At 46.8% G+C, this 17218-nt stretch overlaps 1 protein-coding gene across 1 annotated transcript in view; it reads left to right on the top strand.

Annotated features, from left to right (window-relative positions):
* The first annotated feature begins 961 nt into the window (after positions 1-961).
* LOC134983570 (zinc finger protein 271-like) overlaps positions 962-17218 on the top strand; it is a 74829-nt gene continuing 58572 nt past the window's right edge. The window contains exon 1 of the mRNA XM_063949226.1: positions 962-2265. Within this exon, the coding sequence (XP_063805296.1) occupies positions 1308-2265 (958 nt within the window). The 5' untranslated portion in view covers positions 962-1307. The remainder of the gene's footprint in view (positions 2266-17218) is intronic.

Raw genomic sequence — 17218 nt, 5'->3', positions numbered from 1 at the left:
CCGACCCCTCACATCACTGGGTAAGAGGAGACTATCATGTATTGTACAGGGGAGAGCAGGTATGAGGGCCCCCTATATACACACATCATCTGATAATCACATATATACACTGTACTCAGTCACTGTGTGTCTCCTACAGATGGGCCCAGTAACAGAGATACCCCAGAGAGATGTCCCCGTCCTCTGTATTCCCAGGATTGTACAGAGGAGAATCACAGGATGCCACAGGAGGATCAGGTAGGTGGGATTTAGGGTCTCATCCAGTATACCAAAGTGACTGTCACTATATGATGTGTAGAGGAGCTGTGTGTCTCAATATATTTGTATTGTTTAATCTATTACTGAAATCAACAATTATTTCAGTCTTCTTTTATTGATGGTTTACATAGGGTGAAGCCCAAATAAATAATGTTAAAGTCAAAGATACGGAGGGAGAAGAAGAGACGTATGTGACTGATATAAAGGCAGAAGATACAGAGGGAGAAGAAGAGACGTATGTGACTGATATAAAGGCAGAAGATACAGAGGGAGAAGAAGAGACGTATGTGACTGATATGAAGACAGAAGATATAGAGGGAGAAGAAGAGACATATGTGACTGATATAAAGGCAGAAGATATAGAGGGAGAAGAAGAGACGTATGTGACTGATATAAAGGCAGAAGATATAGAGGGAGAAGAAGAGACGTATGTGACTGATATAAAGGCAGAAGATACAGAGGGAGAAGAAGAGACGTATGTGACTGATATAAAGGTAGAAGATATAGAGGGAGAAGAAGAGACATATGTGACTGATATAAAGGCAGAAGATATAGAGGGAGAAGAAGAGACGTATGTGACTGATATGAAGGCAGAAGATATAGAGGGAGAAGAAGAGACGTATGTGTCTGATATAAAGGCAGAAGATATAGAGGGAGAAGAAGAGACGTATGTGACTGATATGAAGGCAGAAGATACAGAGGGAGAAGAAGAGACGTATGTGACTGATATAAAGGCAGAAGATATAGAGGGAGAAGAAGAGACGTATGTGACTGATATAAAAGCAGAAGGTATAGAGGGAGAAGAAGAGACGTATGTGACTGATATAAAGGCAGAAGATACAAAGAGAGAAGAAGAGACGTATGTGACTGATATAAAGGCAGAAGATATAGAGGGAGAAGAAGAGACGTATGTGACTGATATAAAGGCAAAAGATATAGAGGGAGAAGAAGAGACGTATGTGACTGATATAAAGGTAGAAGATATAGAGGGAGAAGAAGAGACGTATGTGACTGATATAAAGGGAGAAGAAGAGACGTATGTGACTGATATGAAGGCAGAAGATATAAGGAGAGAAGAAGAGACGTATGTGACTGATATGAAGGCAGAAGATATAGAGGGAGAAGAAGAGACGTATGTGACTGATATAAAGGCAGAAGATATAGAGGGAGAAGAAGAGACGTATGTGACTGATATGAAGACAGAAGATATAGAGGAAGAAGAAGAGACGTATGTGACTGATATGAAGGCAGAAGATATAAGGAGAGAAGAAGAGACGTATGTGACTGATATGAAGGCAGAAGATATAGAGGGAGAAGAAGAGACGTATGTGACTGATATAAAGGCAGAAGATATAGAGGGAGAAGAAGAGACGTATGTGACTGATATGAAGACAGAAGATATAGAGGGAGAAGAAGAGACGTATGTGACTGATATAAAGGCAGAAGATATAGAGGGAGAAGAAGAGACGTATGTGACTGATATAAAGGCAGAAGATATAGAGGGAGAAGAAGAGACGTGTGTGACTGATATGAAGGCAGAAGATATAGAGGTAGAAGAAGAGACGTATGTCACTGATATAAAGGCAGAAGATATAGAGGGAGAAGAAGAGACGTATGTGACTGATATAAAGGCAGAAGATATAGAGGGAGAAGAAGAGACGTATGTGACTGATATGAAGGCAGAAGATATAGAGGGAGAAGAAGAGACGTATGTGACTGATATAAAGGCAGAAGATTTAGAGGGAGAAGAAGAGACGTATGTGACTGATATGAAGGCAGAAGATATAGAGGGAGAAGAAGAGACGTATGTGACTGATATAAAGGCAGAAGATATAGAGGGAGAAGAAGAGACGTATGTGACTGATATAAAGGCAGAAGATACAGAGGGAGAAGAAGAGACATATGTGACTGATATAAAGGCAGAAGATATAGAGGGAGAAGAAGAGACGTATGTGAGGGGTGATCAGCAGTGTAAGGAGGAGGAGATCCCTACAGATATAAGCACAGGTGAGTAATAAACACTTATTATAGAAAAGAGTCACATATTCTCCTTTCTCAGTCACTACAGCAATCTCTTATCCTACACCCTCCTCTGTCAGAACAAATTAGGGAACTGTATTTGCCTAGTAGTGGAGTCAGGAGCCATCAGCTCTTGTTATACTCCTGCTCTCCCCCTAACATCATTTCACTCTGTGTTACCAGCCCAGAGATCTGATCAGTCTCCTCCCCACACTCTCTGGTATATCTCATACATCAGGAGACATCAGCCCCTATTATACTCCTGCTCTCCTCCTCACATCATGTCACTGTGTGTTACCAGCCCAGAGATCTGACCAGTCTTCTCCCCACACTCTCTGGTGTATCTCATACATCAGGAGACATCAGCCCCTATATTATACTCCTGCTCTCCCCCTCACATCATGTCACTGTGTGTTACCAGCCCAGAGATCTGACCAGTCTCCTCCCCACACTCTCTGGTGTATCTCATACATCAGGAGCCATCAGCCCCTATTATACTCCTGCTCCCCCCCTCACATCATGTCACTGTGTGTTACCAGCCCAGAGATCTGACCAGTCTCCTCCCCACACTCTCTGGTGTATCTCATACATCAGGAGCCATCAGCCCCTATTATACTCCTGCTCTCCCCTCACATTATGTCACTGTGTTTCCAGCCCAGAGATCTGACCAGTCTCCTCCCCACACTCTCTGGTGTATCTCATACATCAGGAGACATCAGCCCCTATTATACTCCTGCTCTCCCCCTCACATCATGTCACTGTGTGTTACCAGCCCAGAGATCTGACCAGTCTCCTCCCCACACTCTCTGGTGTATCTCATACATCAGGAGACATCAGCCCCTATTATACTCCTGCTCTCCCCCTCACATCATGTCACTGTGTGTCACCAGCCCAGAGATCTGACCAGTCTCCTCCCCACACTCTCTGGTGTATATCATACATCAGGAGGCATCAGCCCCTATTATACTCCTGCTCTCCCCCTCACATCATGTCACTGTGTGTTACCAGCCCAGAGATCTGACCAGTCTCCTCCCCACACTCTCTGGTGTATCTCATACATCAGGAGACATCAGCCCCTATTATACTCCTGCTCTCCCCTCACATCATGTCACTCTGTGTTACCAGACAAGAGATCTGACCAGTCTCCTCCCCACACTCTCTGGTGTATCTCATACATCAGGAGCCATCAGCCCCTATTATACTCCTGCTCTCCCCCTCACATCATGTCACTGTGTGTTACCAGACCAGAGATCTGACCAGTCTCCTCTCCACACTCTCCGGTGTATCTCATACATCAGGAGCCATAAGCCCCTATTATACTCCTGCTCTCTCCCTCACATCATGTCACTGTGTGTTACCAGCCCAGAGATCTGACCAGTCTCCTCCCCACACTCTTTGGTGTATCTCATTCATCAGGAGCCATCAGCCCCTATTATACTCCTGCTCTCCCCCTCACATCATGTCACTGTGTGTTACCAGCCCAGAGATCTGACCAGTCTCCTCCCCACACTCTCTGGTGTATCTCATACATCAGGAGACATCAGCCCCTATTATACTCCTGCTCTCCCCTCACATCATGTCACTGTGTGTTACCAGCCCAGAGATCTGACCAGTCTCCTCCCCACACTCTCTGGTGTATCTCATACATCAGGAGACATCAGCCCCTATTATACTCCTGCTCTCCCCCTCACATCATGTCACTGTGTGTCACCAGCCCAGAGATCTGACCAGTCTCCTCCCCACACTCTCTGGTGTATATCATACATCAGGAGGCATCAGCCCCTATTATACTCCTGCTCTCCCCCTCACATCATGTCACTCTGTGTTACCAGACAAGAGATCTGACCAGTCTCCTCCCCACACTCTCTGGTGTATCTCATACATCAGGAGCCATCAGCCCCTATTATACTCCTGCTCTCCCCCTCACATCATGTCACTGTGTGTTACCAGACCAGAGATCTGACCAGTCTCCTCTCCACACTCTCCGGTGTATCTCATACATCAGGAGCCATAAGCCCCTATTATACTCCTGCTCTCTCCCTCACATCATGTCACTGTGTGTTACCAGCCCAGAGATCTGACCAGTCTCCTCCCCACACTCTTTGGTGTATCTCATTCATCAGGAGCCATCAGCCCCTATTAAACTCGTGCTCTCCCCCTCTCATCATGTCACTGTGTGTTACCAGCCCAGAGATCTGACCAGTCTCCTCCCCACACTCTCTGGTGTATCTCATACATCAGGAGACATCAGCCCCTATTATACTCCTGCTCTCCCCTCACATCATGTCACTCTGTGTTACCAGACAAGAGATCTGACCAGTCTCCTCCCCACACTCTCTGGTGTATCTCATACATCAGGAGCCATCAGCCCCTATTATACTCCTGCTCTCACATCATGTCACTGTGTGTTACCAGCCCAGAGATATGACCAGTCTCCTCCCCACACTCTCTGGTGTATCTCATACATCAGGAGACATCAGCCCCTATTATACTCCTGCTCTCCCCCTCACATCATGTCACTGTGTGTTACCAGCCCAGAGATCTGACCAGTCTCCTCCCCACACTCTCTGGTGTATCTCATACATCAGGAGCCATCATCCCCTATTATACTCCTGCTCTCCCCCTCACATCATGTCACTGTGTGTTACCAGCCCAGAGATCTGATCAGTCTCCTCCCCACACTCTCTGGTGTATCTCATACATCAGGAGACATCAGCCCCTATTATACTCCTGCTCTCCCCCTCACATCATGTCACTGTGTGTTACCAGCCCAGAGATCTGACCAGTCTCCTCTCCACACTCTCTGGTGTATCTCATACATAGCACAGGAAATAAAGATAAAATTATACATTTTATACCCATAAGAAGAGCAAATAATTCTGGCCCAAAAACAGATCCTTGTTCAGTAACTTAGTCCCAGTTGGCACATGTTACAGTAGGAAACAAACTCTGAGTGTCTATAACAGTCTTACTCTTTTATCATATTACTTCGAGACGTTTAGGTAAAGTGTCATGAAGGATTGTCAACAGGAATGTCCACTTTGTCTAACATCTGGGATGGTATTAGTTCTATGGGGTATAGATCGGGTCTATTGGAGCCTGGCACTTTAAGAACTCATTAGTGTGTGCTGGCTCCTCCCCTCCTACCAGACTCCATTTAGAAAAATGTGCCCAAGGAGCCAGGTGCATTCTCTGGCGCTCCAGAGAGTTTTCTTCAGAATGTATTTTAGTTTGCTGTTTTCAGACAGGACGGGTTGTCACCAGTCTGCCTGCATCGTGAGACTTAGCGGGGGACCGGTACCAACCTCTTGATGGGTTTATGGTCCAGATTCCTGCTGACAGGACATAGCTCCTAAAGGGGGTTGTTTCGCTTTCCCACAGCGGTGTGCGCTCTTCCCCACAGCATGCCGCCACCCCTAATTGAGTAGTGAGTACAAAACCGGGGTCCCGGTTAGTGGGTCCCCGGTTCAGAGGGCGGTGTTAGGGCAGCGGGCACAGTGCTGCTGCTGTTCCTCTATGCAAGCCCACACTGGCACTGACGCTGAAAAGGGGTTTTAACCCCATTTTCTTTCAAAATATTACCCTGCCAGTATAAACTATTCCGGGAACACTGCGTGCCCTTAAGCGGGCGGGGAATTTCCGGAGAGCGGGACCAGCGGATCAGTGCGCCATTTCCTACCCAAGCAAGCGCTACTCCTCCTAGTGACCCTCAGAAGCACCTTGTTTGGTACACGGGGGTTTGTGGTAGGGTGGAGCGATATACTGTATGTGTATATAATTATCTAAGGTTCCTAGTTACTGCCCGGCACAGCGCTGCTTTGGCTGTAGAGGCAAGGTGTGCTGGTTTCTCTCTCTCATTCCTAGCAGGCTCTCTGGGTTACTGTGTTATGTAACCTGTTCCTGTGTGTGTATTATGCTGTACAGTATGTCAGGTAAGAAGGTCATATGCCAGTCCTGCAGCACAAGGTTTTCCCCTTCCTCGGGGGGATCTCTGTTGTGTGCACAGTGCAGCCCTCCTTCACAAGGAAGCAGCACTTAGGAGCCAGCGTGTCTGGACTCAATAAAAGGAATGATTACAGACACAGTGATCGCGCTGATCCAAAAAAAAAGTGGGTCCCAGGGACCCCTCAATTTTAAAAAGTGGGGTCCTACCGGTCTTTTCCTGGGTCCCTTCGGAATGAAGGTTCTTATTAATCTTAATCTTGTTTGGACAGTACAAAAGTATTGCAAGGTGGGGGGATGGGGTGACAATGCTGCTGGGCTGTGTATAATGCAGGACACCCTGCATCAGAGCTGTAACTAGCAAAAAGTGAATTGGTGTTCCACCTTACCAGACAGCGAAGTATAGGTAATGTGCGCCGAAGGCGCGGCACAAAATTTGAGGGGCGTGGCTTCATGGGGAAGGGGCGTGACCACATAATAGTGCCAATTCACATTACATCACACAGTAGTGCCGCTTATACAGATTGCACCAGGTAGAACCTCCTATACACACTGCGCCAGGTAGAGCACGTTATACATATTGCACCAGGTAGAGCACGTTATACACATTGCACCAGGTAGAGCACGTTATACACATTGCAGCAGGTAGAGCACGTTATACACATTGCAGCAGGTAGAGCACGTTATACACATTGCAGCAGGTAGAGCACGTTATACACATTGCAGCAGGTAGAGCACGTTATACACATTGCAGCAGGTAGAGCGCGTTATACACATTGCAGCAGGTAGAGCGCGTTATACACATTGCAGCAGGTAGAGCACGTTATACACATTGCAGCAGGTAGAGCACGTTATACACATTGCAGCAGGTAGAGCACGTTATACACATTGCACCAGGTAGAGCACGTTATACACATTGCACCAGGTAGAGCACGTTATACACATTGCACCAGGTAGAGCACGTTATACACATTGCAGCAGGTAGAGCACGTTATACACATTGCACCAGGTAGAGCACGTTATACACATTGCGCCAGGTAGAGCACGTTATACACATTGCAGCAGGTAGAGCACGTTATACACATTGCAGCAGGTAGAGCACGTTATACACATTGCAGCAGGTAGAGCACGTTATACACATTGCAGCAGGTAGAGCACGTTATACACATTGCAGCAGGTTACAGCACGTTATACACTTTGCTCCAAGTAGAGCACATTATACACATTGCGCCAGGTAGAACATGTTATGTACATTGCACCAGGTAGAGCACGTTATACACATTGCAGCAGGTAGAGCACGTTATACACATTGCAGCAGGTAGAACATGTTATGTACATTGCACCAGGTAGAGCACTTTATACACATTGCGCCAGGCAGAGCACGTTATACACATTACGCCAGGTATAGCACTTTATACACATTGCGCCAGTTAGAGCGCATTATTATACACATTGCGCCCAGTAGAGCTCGTTATACACAATGCGCCCGGTAGAGCACGTTATATACATTGCACCAGGTAAAGCAAATATAAACATTGCAGCAGGTAGAGCACGTTATACACAATGCGCCCGGTAGCGCACTTTACACACATTGCAGCAGGCAGAGCACGTTACACACAATGCGACAGAGCACGTTACACACATTCCGCCAGGCAGAGCACGTTATACACATTGCACCAGGTACAGCACGTTATACACATTGCACCAGGTGACCACTTAGACACATTGTAGCCACCATCTCGGAGCCCCAGTTGTCGTCCCCAGACACAGTGAACACAGGTGTCAGTGGAGGGGTGTCAGATGGGTGTGTGTATAATGGGCAGTGTGAACACGTTGTGGGGAGTGCGTATGATTGGCACTGTGTGAGTGTGTAATGGGCAATGTGTGGGTATTGGGGGTGTGTGTAATGGGCAATGTGTGGGTATTGGGGGTGTGTGTAATGGGCAATGTGTGGATATTGGGTGTGTGTATGATGGGCACTGTGTGGTTGGTGGGGTTCATGTGATGGCACTGTGTGGCTTTGGAGGGTGTGGGTATATGGGGGTGGGGTAACTATGCTGGTCAATGTGTACATTTGTGTTGGTGTATGCTGGGCACTGCCCTCACCCCCAGTGTTTTAATCGTTAGCTGTTGCCATCCCTCTCAAACCCCTCCAGTAGCCGGGCTTCCGGGAGGACTCTTAGACGGGGAGGAGGAGCTGTTGGTGCCTTTCACTCCCGAATGCAGCTGCGGCACCCGGCGTACTCAGAAGGCGGACCGAACTGCGGCGTTAACAGGCTTTCTCGGCGGCCACCTGTCTCCTCCCCATCCCGGCGCTGCTTTGTTGGTGAAACCTCAGTCAGTTTTTCTGGTTCCTGGCCCTACCCAAATGAGCTTACAATCTAAGAGGTGTTGGGACACTTGAGACACAAAATTGCAGAATAACCATTATAGCTGGTAGAGGTTTCAGGTATTGTAAGGTAGTGGTATTGGCGGGGTGGTCTTCTGTATGCCGACTGACGGGATCCCGGCGCACAGGACACTTATTTTCCCTCGTGGGGGTCCACGACCCCCCTGGAGGGAGAATAAAATAGTGTGGCGCGCGTCACCGTGCCCGTAGAGTGGCGAGCGCAGCGAGCCCTGCAAGGGGCTCATTTGCGCTCGCCACACTGTCGGTAAGCCGGTGGTCGGGCTCCTGACGCCAGTATGCTGGTCACCGGGAGCCCGACCGGCGGCATATCGTAGTGAACCCCATTGGCAACTGGTATTCCAGTACAACTACTGCTGGTGCGATGTCTGATATCTGAGGCACTGCTTTTTTCTGATTGTAGGTTGACCCTCACAAAATGGCTGCCCCCTCTGTGTGAAAGCTACGTCTCCATGATGCCGCCTTCTGTTATTCATGTCACCCCAGCTGTGTATGGGATAGATCAGAGATGAACCACTTGCAGCATACCTCCCAACAGGGCTAATAGTAAATGGGGTACAGGGTGCTTTTAGGGAATGTAATGGTGCAGTGGTCAGGGGCGCTACTTGCTTGCCTGTATGCTGTTGTCCCAGTTTTACCTCATAAAAACTTGAGAGGTGTGCTGTAGGTGTCTGGTTGTTGAACTACAAGTTCCAGCATGGAGAGCAGGCTGCTGCAGCTGGGACGCTATAGGTTAGCGGTCTGGTTAGATGGGTCTAACACTAAGCCTGGTGGTGTTACAGTTTCTCAGCGTTTGCACAATATGCATGTGTAAAGATGAGCATGTGAAGCACAGAATAATAAGGGCCGCAGTACGTTGCGCTGATAAACAAATGAACTTGCATGTCAAACTCTTCATCTTAATTACCTGGCCGCAGTTAACAGGCTTTCTGCTAGGGTCTCCTGCCCTGTGCTGCCACGTCGTCATGGTAACCGGGAGACAAGTGCTAGCGGAGTAACCTGAGCGCAGCTGATACTCCGGTTCGGGTCTTTTGCTGTGCAGTGGTTATAGGCTCTGTGCACGGCAGGGGATCCGGTGCTGGTTTTTGTGCTCACAGTCTGTGAGGTCTGAGTGGGGCGTGGACAGCACCTGCTTTATAAGGCCTCTTCTCAGGTTAAGCAGATGCTGCTGAATCTTTGTTGGTTAGTCAGTTCCTGAAAGTTAGCCAGTACTGTGTAGCTTTGTATTTGTTGTTGCTTACTGCAAATAGGCCTGGGGATTTGGTACTACACTCTGCCAATCCAGACCTAGCAGTAAGACTGGAGTCAGTCGTTTAGCCTGCTGAGGTTCTTTTGCTATTCTGTGAACCCAGCAGTTTTGTGGCTGTACTTTCAGACCTGCTTGCTTAATCCTTTCTCACTGTGCAGGGCGTCCATGTGTCAGTTTAGTGGCAGTAAGCTGAACCTGTGCCCTGCAAGTGAGAATTAGGATTGTGGAGACTCTCCTTGTGTCTATTATTCCATTTCTGACCAAGGAGTTTACTGCCACACCCGTTGGTAACCCTTTAGGGTTTTGCTGTTGCCCTTAGCAACAGCATTTCGGGTTCTCTACGTATTAAAACACAACATCTTGCTTTTTCCATCTGAGCATTTCTAATACTAGGGAGACACCCAGTTTCTTAGCTTCTGGGCTTCTCTGTTCACTTTGTGTTGGTTTTGTTACCCTATCACCTTCTGTGTACGTAATGTCATATTTCCCAGTCTGTCTGTGAGTTCATTTGTTTTGCATCCCTCTCTGTTCAGACACCAGTACATTCCTGCAGGCACTGGTGTGCATAACAGTTCAAATACCAGTACATTCCTGCAGGCACTGGTGTGCATAACACTTTCTCGGCGGCCACCTGTCTCCTCCCCATCCCGGCGCTCCTATTCACTTCTACCCCTCACCGCCGCGGCCACTCAGAACTCAGCGCTGCGGATGCCGCGCCTAGCCTTGAAATTCACCGGCGCATGCCCCCGCATCCTGAGTGGCCGCGGCGGTGAGGGGGAGAAGTGAATAGCAGCGCCGGGTTGAGGAGGAGACAGGTGGCCGCCGAGAAATCCTGTCAACGCCGCAGTTCGTCCCGCCTTCTGAGTACGCCGGGTGCCGCAGCTGCATACGGAAGTGATAGGCACCAACAGCTCCTCCTCCCCATCTAACAGTCCTCCCGGAAGCCCGGCTATTGGAGGGGTTTGAGAGGGAGATTATTGCGATTGGCCGTGACTTCAAAGAAGCCACAAGATTGGCAGCGGGACCCGGCAGAGAGATCAAAGGAGCTACAAGACTGCCTACAACGGAGCGCGTCCCCAGGGACGCACTCATTTTGTAAAAGCGAGTCCCCGATCCTCATTATGGGGTAAAATACGCGCTATAGCGCGTTTTTGCGATCACTGCAGACATATCCTCTGAACTGGCTACTGCCAGGCAGGAGAGGCAGGATTTTAAAATAAGTCTTTGGCTGATTTTATGATTATGATTTCATACCGTAGACCATCCTCTCAGCCCCCTATACTTATTTCCCAAAAAGGAACACTACCCCAAGTTCTCCAGTCTGTGTGTGATGTCAAGATGCCAGATCTGGAAGAGGGGGAGGTGAATGTAAATATGGGGGACACTAATGTCTCAGGGAGTGGAAGCTCTTATCTACTCTATTTGAGATGTCCTGAATATCCCTGATAAGGAGACAGACACAGTAAAAGTATTGTGTTTTTTTATTGTTATTCAGAATCTACTGCTACTTTCTTATCTCAAAGAAATTAAACACTCTTTAGAGTAATGTTGGTTAATCCTGACAAGAAATTTCAGATCCCTATGAGGTTGCTGTCATCCTTTCTTTTTCCCCCTGAGGGTGGGAAGGTGTGGGTAAATCCACCTGCAGTGGATACTTCAATGTCCTGACTGTCACGTAAACTTCTTGCTGCCAGTACCGGGAGCTATTTCTTTAACAGACCCTGCTGATCATAACATTGGGACTACTCTCAAATCCATTTATACAGCAGTGGAAGTTGCTCAGAGACCCACAATTGCATATGGATTTATTACAGGGGCCATTATTAAATGGATGGGTAATATACTGAAAGGTTTTGACACGACTCAGGTTGAGCTTCTCACACTCCTGTGACATGTACATGATTCTGCAGTGGGTAGCAATCTAGGAAATAGCCCTGATCAATTCTCACTCACAAGTCATCTCTTTATTCCGTGTTCTTCAGCATCATTTACAAATCACAAGTCATCTCATTCAGTATTCTTCAGCATCATTAATAAATCACAAGTCACTTCATTCAGTGTCCTTCAGCATCATTTAGAAGTCACTAACCTTTTGTCTTTCAGAATTCACTCGGACGTCTCTCCTAGTCGTTGTGTATAATTGAGGTCTCATTAAAACTGAATTCCTCTTTCTTCAGTGTATCGTTCTCGGTCATTGTCCTCATTGCCTACCCCTCTACATCTTCGGGCCTAAGGCTTCAATCCATGAGTAAGAACTACATTCAGCCACCTTGTTTCCTTCCTTTGCCAATAGCTGCTCCCTCAGTCAATTATCAGCCGTCAGATCCCCAACTCAAGCCAAGCGTGACAGTAAGCATTGGCCCCATGGATACGACGAGTGATCAGGCTTCTGGGGGTAGCGCAGCCTCAGATATCCAGTCAGGTTAAATAAGCAGGTAGCTACGCAAACTCAAATCGTGCGGTTTATGCAAAGATTGTCAGCTCGTCTCGTCTCTCTCCATGTAGTCATATCCGTACCTCAAGTGCCAGCTTCCGTTCCTGCCACTCCAATTTTAGAAGCTCCTGCGCCAGTTCCAATTCCACGGTTACAATTTCCTTCACCTAGCAAGTTTGACGGTACTCCAAAGCAATGCCGCGTATTCTTCAACCAATGTGAGATTCAGTTTGAGTTACAGTTGGTGAATTTCTCAACTGCCCTGACCAGGATAGCTTATATTATTTCTCTGCTGACCGGTCAGGTGTTGGAATGGAGAGAGAGTGGATCCCATTCTTTCAGATTACTCAGAATTTGTATCAACTTTCCGAAAGATTTTCGACGAACCAGGCAGGACTTTGGAGATTCTGTGTTTGCAACAGTGAACTTAAACAGTCAGTCAATAGTTATTCAATTTTATACCCTCCCTTCCGAACTTAGTTGGAACGAAGAGGCTCTTATAGCAGCTTTCTGGAATGGTCTTTCAGACAAGATTAAGGACGATCTAGCAACCCTAGACATTCCAGACAAGTTGGACAAACTAATCTCTCTATGCAACAAGTTGGATCTGACAATAGAGAGCGTTGCTTGGAGATATCAATGTCAGTCTGTCCGAGACCTCATGTTGCTCCTCTTCCTAGACCATCTTCTCCATCCACGTAGGAACCCATGCAGGTTAACCGGTCCCGTCTCACTGATGAAGATCGACAAAGGCGGAGATGAGAAAACCTCTGTACGTACTGCGGAGCAGCTGATCACTTTGTCAAGTCCTACAGTCATCGCCAGGAAACTCTCGCTACTTACGCAGGAGAGGTTAAGTTAGGAGTCTCCTCGGAATTACCTTTCAGGAAAAATCTCTGCTTACATTTGTCTAGAGCTCTCCTCCTCTTCTCTTTTTATTTCTGCACTACTTGACTCTGGATCAGCTGAGAGTTTCATCATGTTGGCACTAGTTAAACGAACCAGAATTCAGACGGTGAAGTTAGATCGTCCTATTTCAATCACTGCAGTTGATGGAAGCTACATCCCCGAAGGAATCATTAGTCACCGCACTGTTACTCTCAAATTAAAGATCAGACATCTAAAGAATTAATTCTTGGATTCCCCTGGCTACAAAGACATAATCCCTGCATCGATTGGCAGACTATGGATGTGCTCGCTTGGGGTGAATCTTGCTTCCATGATTGCTTGGTGTCTGTGAAACCTCTTTGCAGTGTGAATCCTTCTGAACTCCCGGTAGTCTATCAGGACTTTCAAGATGTCTTTAGCAAGCAGGGAGTTGACACTTTGCCTCCCCATTGTAGTTGGGACTGTCCCATTGATTTGATACCTGGCAAGACCCCTCAAAGAGGTAAAATATTCCCTATATCCATTCCAGAGACCCAGGCCATGTCAGACTACATTTCGGAAAATCTCAGTAAAGGTTTTATTCGCTCCTCTTCCTCCCCGGCTGGGTCAGTGTTTTTTTTCGTGAAAAAGAAGGACGGTGGTTTGCAGCCATACATAGACTACTCGGGTTTGAATGAGATCAATGTGAAGAACAGATATCCTCCGCCCCTGATTCCTGAGTTATTCGATCGAGTGAAAGGGGCCACCGTTTTCAACAAGTTGGACCTTCGAGAGCTTATAACCTGATACATATTTGTTCTGGAGATGAATGGAAGACTGCTTTTAACACCCGGAACGGGCATTACGGGAATCTAGTGATGCCCTTCAGTCTCTTCAATGCTCCAGCGGTCTTCCAGAACTTTGTGAACAAGATATTCAGAGATCTTTTTTACAGTTGTCTAGTGGTATACTTGGACTATATTCTAATTTTTTCTAAAGATTTGGAGGTCCATCGTGAGCAAGTCAAAGAGGTCTTAAACTATCTTAGGAAGAATCATTTTTCTGCAAGTTAGAAAAGTGCACCTTCGAGATACCTTTCATCTCCTTTCTCAGTTATGTAATTTCCGGACAAGAGCTTCAGATGGATTCAACCAAGGTCTAAGCTATTCATGATTGTACTCTTCCTACCACTCTAAAAGGGATCCAACAATTTCTTGGCTTTGCCAACTTTTACAGGAAATTTATCAAGGACTACTCCACTATCATCACCTCAATTACCATGTTAACCAGAAAGGAGCCAATCCTTCAATTTGGCCACCCAAGGCTCTGAAAGTCTTCACGTTCTTAAAAGAGGCCTTCATGTCCGCTCCACTTTTTTGACAACCTGATCTCAGTCGCCCCTTTCAGGTGGAAGTAGATGCTTCTTCGGTGGGAGTCGGGCGGTTCTTTCTCAGCTCTTTGAAGATAAGAAAAGTCATCCTTGTGCATATTTTCTCAAAGATTATCCCAAGCAGAGCAAAATTATCCTATTGGTGAAGAACTGTTGGCCATAAAATTAGCTTTTGAAAAGTGGCGATATTTATTAGTGGGAGCTCAACATCATATCTCTGTTATCACGGATCACAAGAATCTTCTGTACCTCCAGACAGCTCATTGTTTAAATCCACGGCAAGCCAGGTGGGTTCTCTTCTTCTCTCGGTTCTCCTTCAAAGTCTTTAATCGCCCAGGAACCTTAAATCGAAGAGCAGATGCACTTTCTTATTCTTTTCAAACAGATGATTCACTCAACTCCTCTGAGAAACAATTTATTCTGAATCCAGCATCATTTGCTTCAACTCATACTGTTTCTCTTCCTCCTCCAGGGAGAACTTTTGTAGCACCAAAACTGCAGGAAATTTCTTATGTGGGCTCATTCTTCATCTTTCATGGGTCATGCCAGCGGTCTTAAGACTCTCAAGTTCATTCAGCGATTCTACTGGTGGCCTCATCTTAAAACAGATGTCTTTGAATTTGTAGCAGCCTGTTCCAAGTGTGCTTAACATAAAAGTCCATGAACATCTCCCTTTGGTCTTCTTCATCCACTTCCAAAACCTCAAAAACCTTGAACTCACATCTCTATGGATTTCATAACTGATTTGCCAGTCTCCAGAGGGCACGCCACCTTTGGGTCATTGTGGAACGATTTTCAAAGATGGCTCACTTCATACCCCTCACCGGTTTTCCCTCTGCTCCTCAGCTGTCCAAATTTTTTTTCTCATAGACATTCTGTTTGTATGTCCTTCCACAGGAAATAGTTTATGATCAGGGTCCTCAATTCGTCGCCAAGTTCTGGAAAGCTCTCAGCTTTGTCCTAGGAATCAAGTTGAACCTCTCTTCAGCCTACCATCCCCAGACTGACGGACAGACTGAAAGAGTCGACCAAGATCTGGAATCTTTCTTACGGATGTTCATGCCCCCTGCTCAGGAAGACTGGATGGATTACCTCCAATTTGCTGAGTTTGCACACAATAACCTATATCATTCTTCTACCAATTCCACTCCTTTCTTCATTAACTATGGTTTTCATCCACAAGTTCCTTCCTTCAAATCTCTCCCACCTCTTGAGGTTCCTGCTGCTGAATTCGCTGTTCGTCAGTTCACTATGATTTGGGGACAAATTCATATGGCGCTACTTAAGACTTCTCAGAAATAAAAGACCTATGCCGATCGGAAACGGAGGCATGTTCCTAGTCTCAAAGTGGGATATCATGTATGGATATCCACCAGAAACCTCAGACTCAAAGTTCCTACCAAAAAGTTTGCCCCAAGATTCATCGGTCCGTATCCTATTAAGAGTGTTGAATCCTGTTTCTTACAGGGTGAAACTGCCTCCCTATTTGAAAATTCCCAATACCTTTTACATTTCTCTGCTAAAGCCTCCTGTACTAAATCATTTTTGTGCAGCTTTCCCTAAACCTCCCAAGGTTCAAGCTGCTCAAAATGAGGAATTTGAGGCTCATACGATTCTTGACTCCCGCAAGAGGTATGGTCATCTCCAGTGTCTCATAGATTGGGGAGGATATCGTCCAGAGGAAATATCTGGGGTGGCTGCAGAGGATGTTCATGCTCCAAGACTGATTTGTGCCTTTCATGCTAAGAATTCCACTAAGCAGTATAGTTCGGAGACCACCCTAAAAAGGGGGGTACTGTCAGCATCTGGAGTCTTACCTCTAGTTCTGGTCCCTGTGGCCTTCCTGTAGGTGGCTGTTGTCGCTGCGATGGATAGGAGCTACAGCAGAGAGGTTCTCCGGTGCGGCTGCTGGGCATCTGGAGGCCGGGGTCCAGGTCCTGGGGAGCGGAGCATGGCAGCCAAAGGTGTCTGTTTCCAAGTGTCCTGTTGCTGGAGTGCTGCATCTGAGAGATTGAGGCCAGCAGAAGTGGCTGTGTGCTTGTTCCACATGTGTCCTCTGTGCAGGGAGCCACCATGTTGGAGACCAAGCCAATAGGTATCCCAGTTCGCGTACAGCCAATCCGGTGCAGTCTTCCCTTATAAAAAGGGGTTAATGCTTAGCTATGTTGCCAGTACTTCAAGTTACTTGCATGGCCACCCAGTGGTCAGTTCTGTTATTGCAGTTTGCACAATGCTCCCAGTCCACCTGCTCTTGCGGTTTAACTGCTGGGTCCTCTGGTAGAGGGTCTCCATTTGCTGATGGGGCTCACAGCGATCCTCTCTTCAGCATTGTTTACAAATCACAAATCATCTCTTTATTTTGTGTTCTTCGGCATAATTTACAAATCACAAATCATCTCTTCATTCAGTATTCTTCAGCATCATTTACAAGTCACTAACATTTTATCTTTCAGAATTCACTCAGACTTCTCTCCTAGTCGTTGTGTATGATTGAGGTCTCATATAAACTGAATTCCTCTTTCTTCAGTGTATCATTCTCAGTCATTGTCCTCATGGCCTACCCCTCTACATCTTCAGGCCTAAGTCTTCAATCCATGAGTAAGAACTACATTCAGCCACCTTGTTTCCTTCCTTTGCCGATAGCTGCTCCCT

Source organism: Pseudophryne corroboree (assembly GCF_028390025.1).
Source record: "Pseudophryne corroboree isolate aPseCor3 chromosome 3 unlocalized genomic scaffold, aPseCor3.hap2 SUPER_3_unloc_19, whole genome shotgun sequence".
NCBI classification, from domain to species: Eukaryota; Metazoa; Chordata; class Amphibia; order Anura; family Myobatrachidae; genus Pseudophryne; species Pseudophryne corroboree.
The sequence above is the reverse complement of the archived record's forward strand: the minus strand, read 5'-3'. Positions and strand labels throughout refer to the sequence as shown.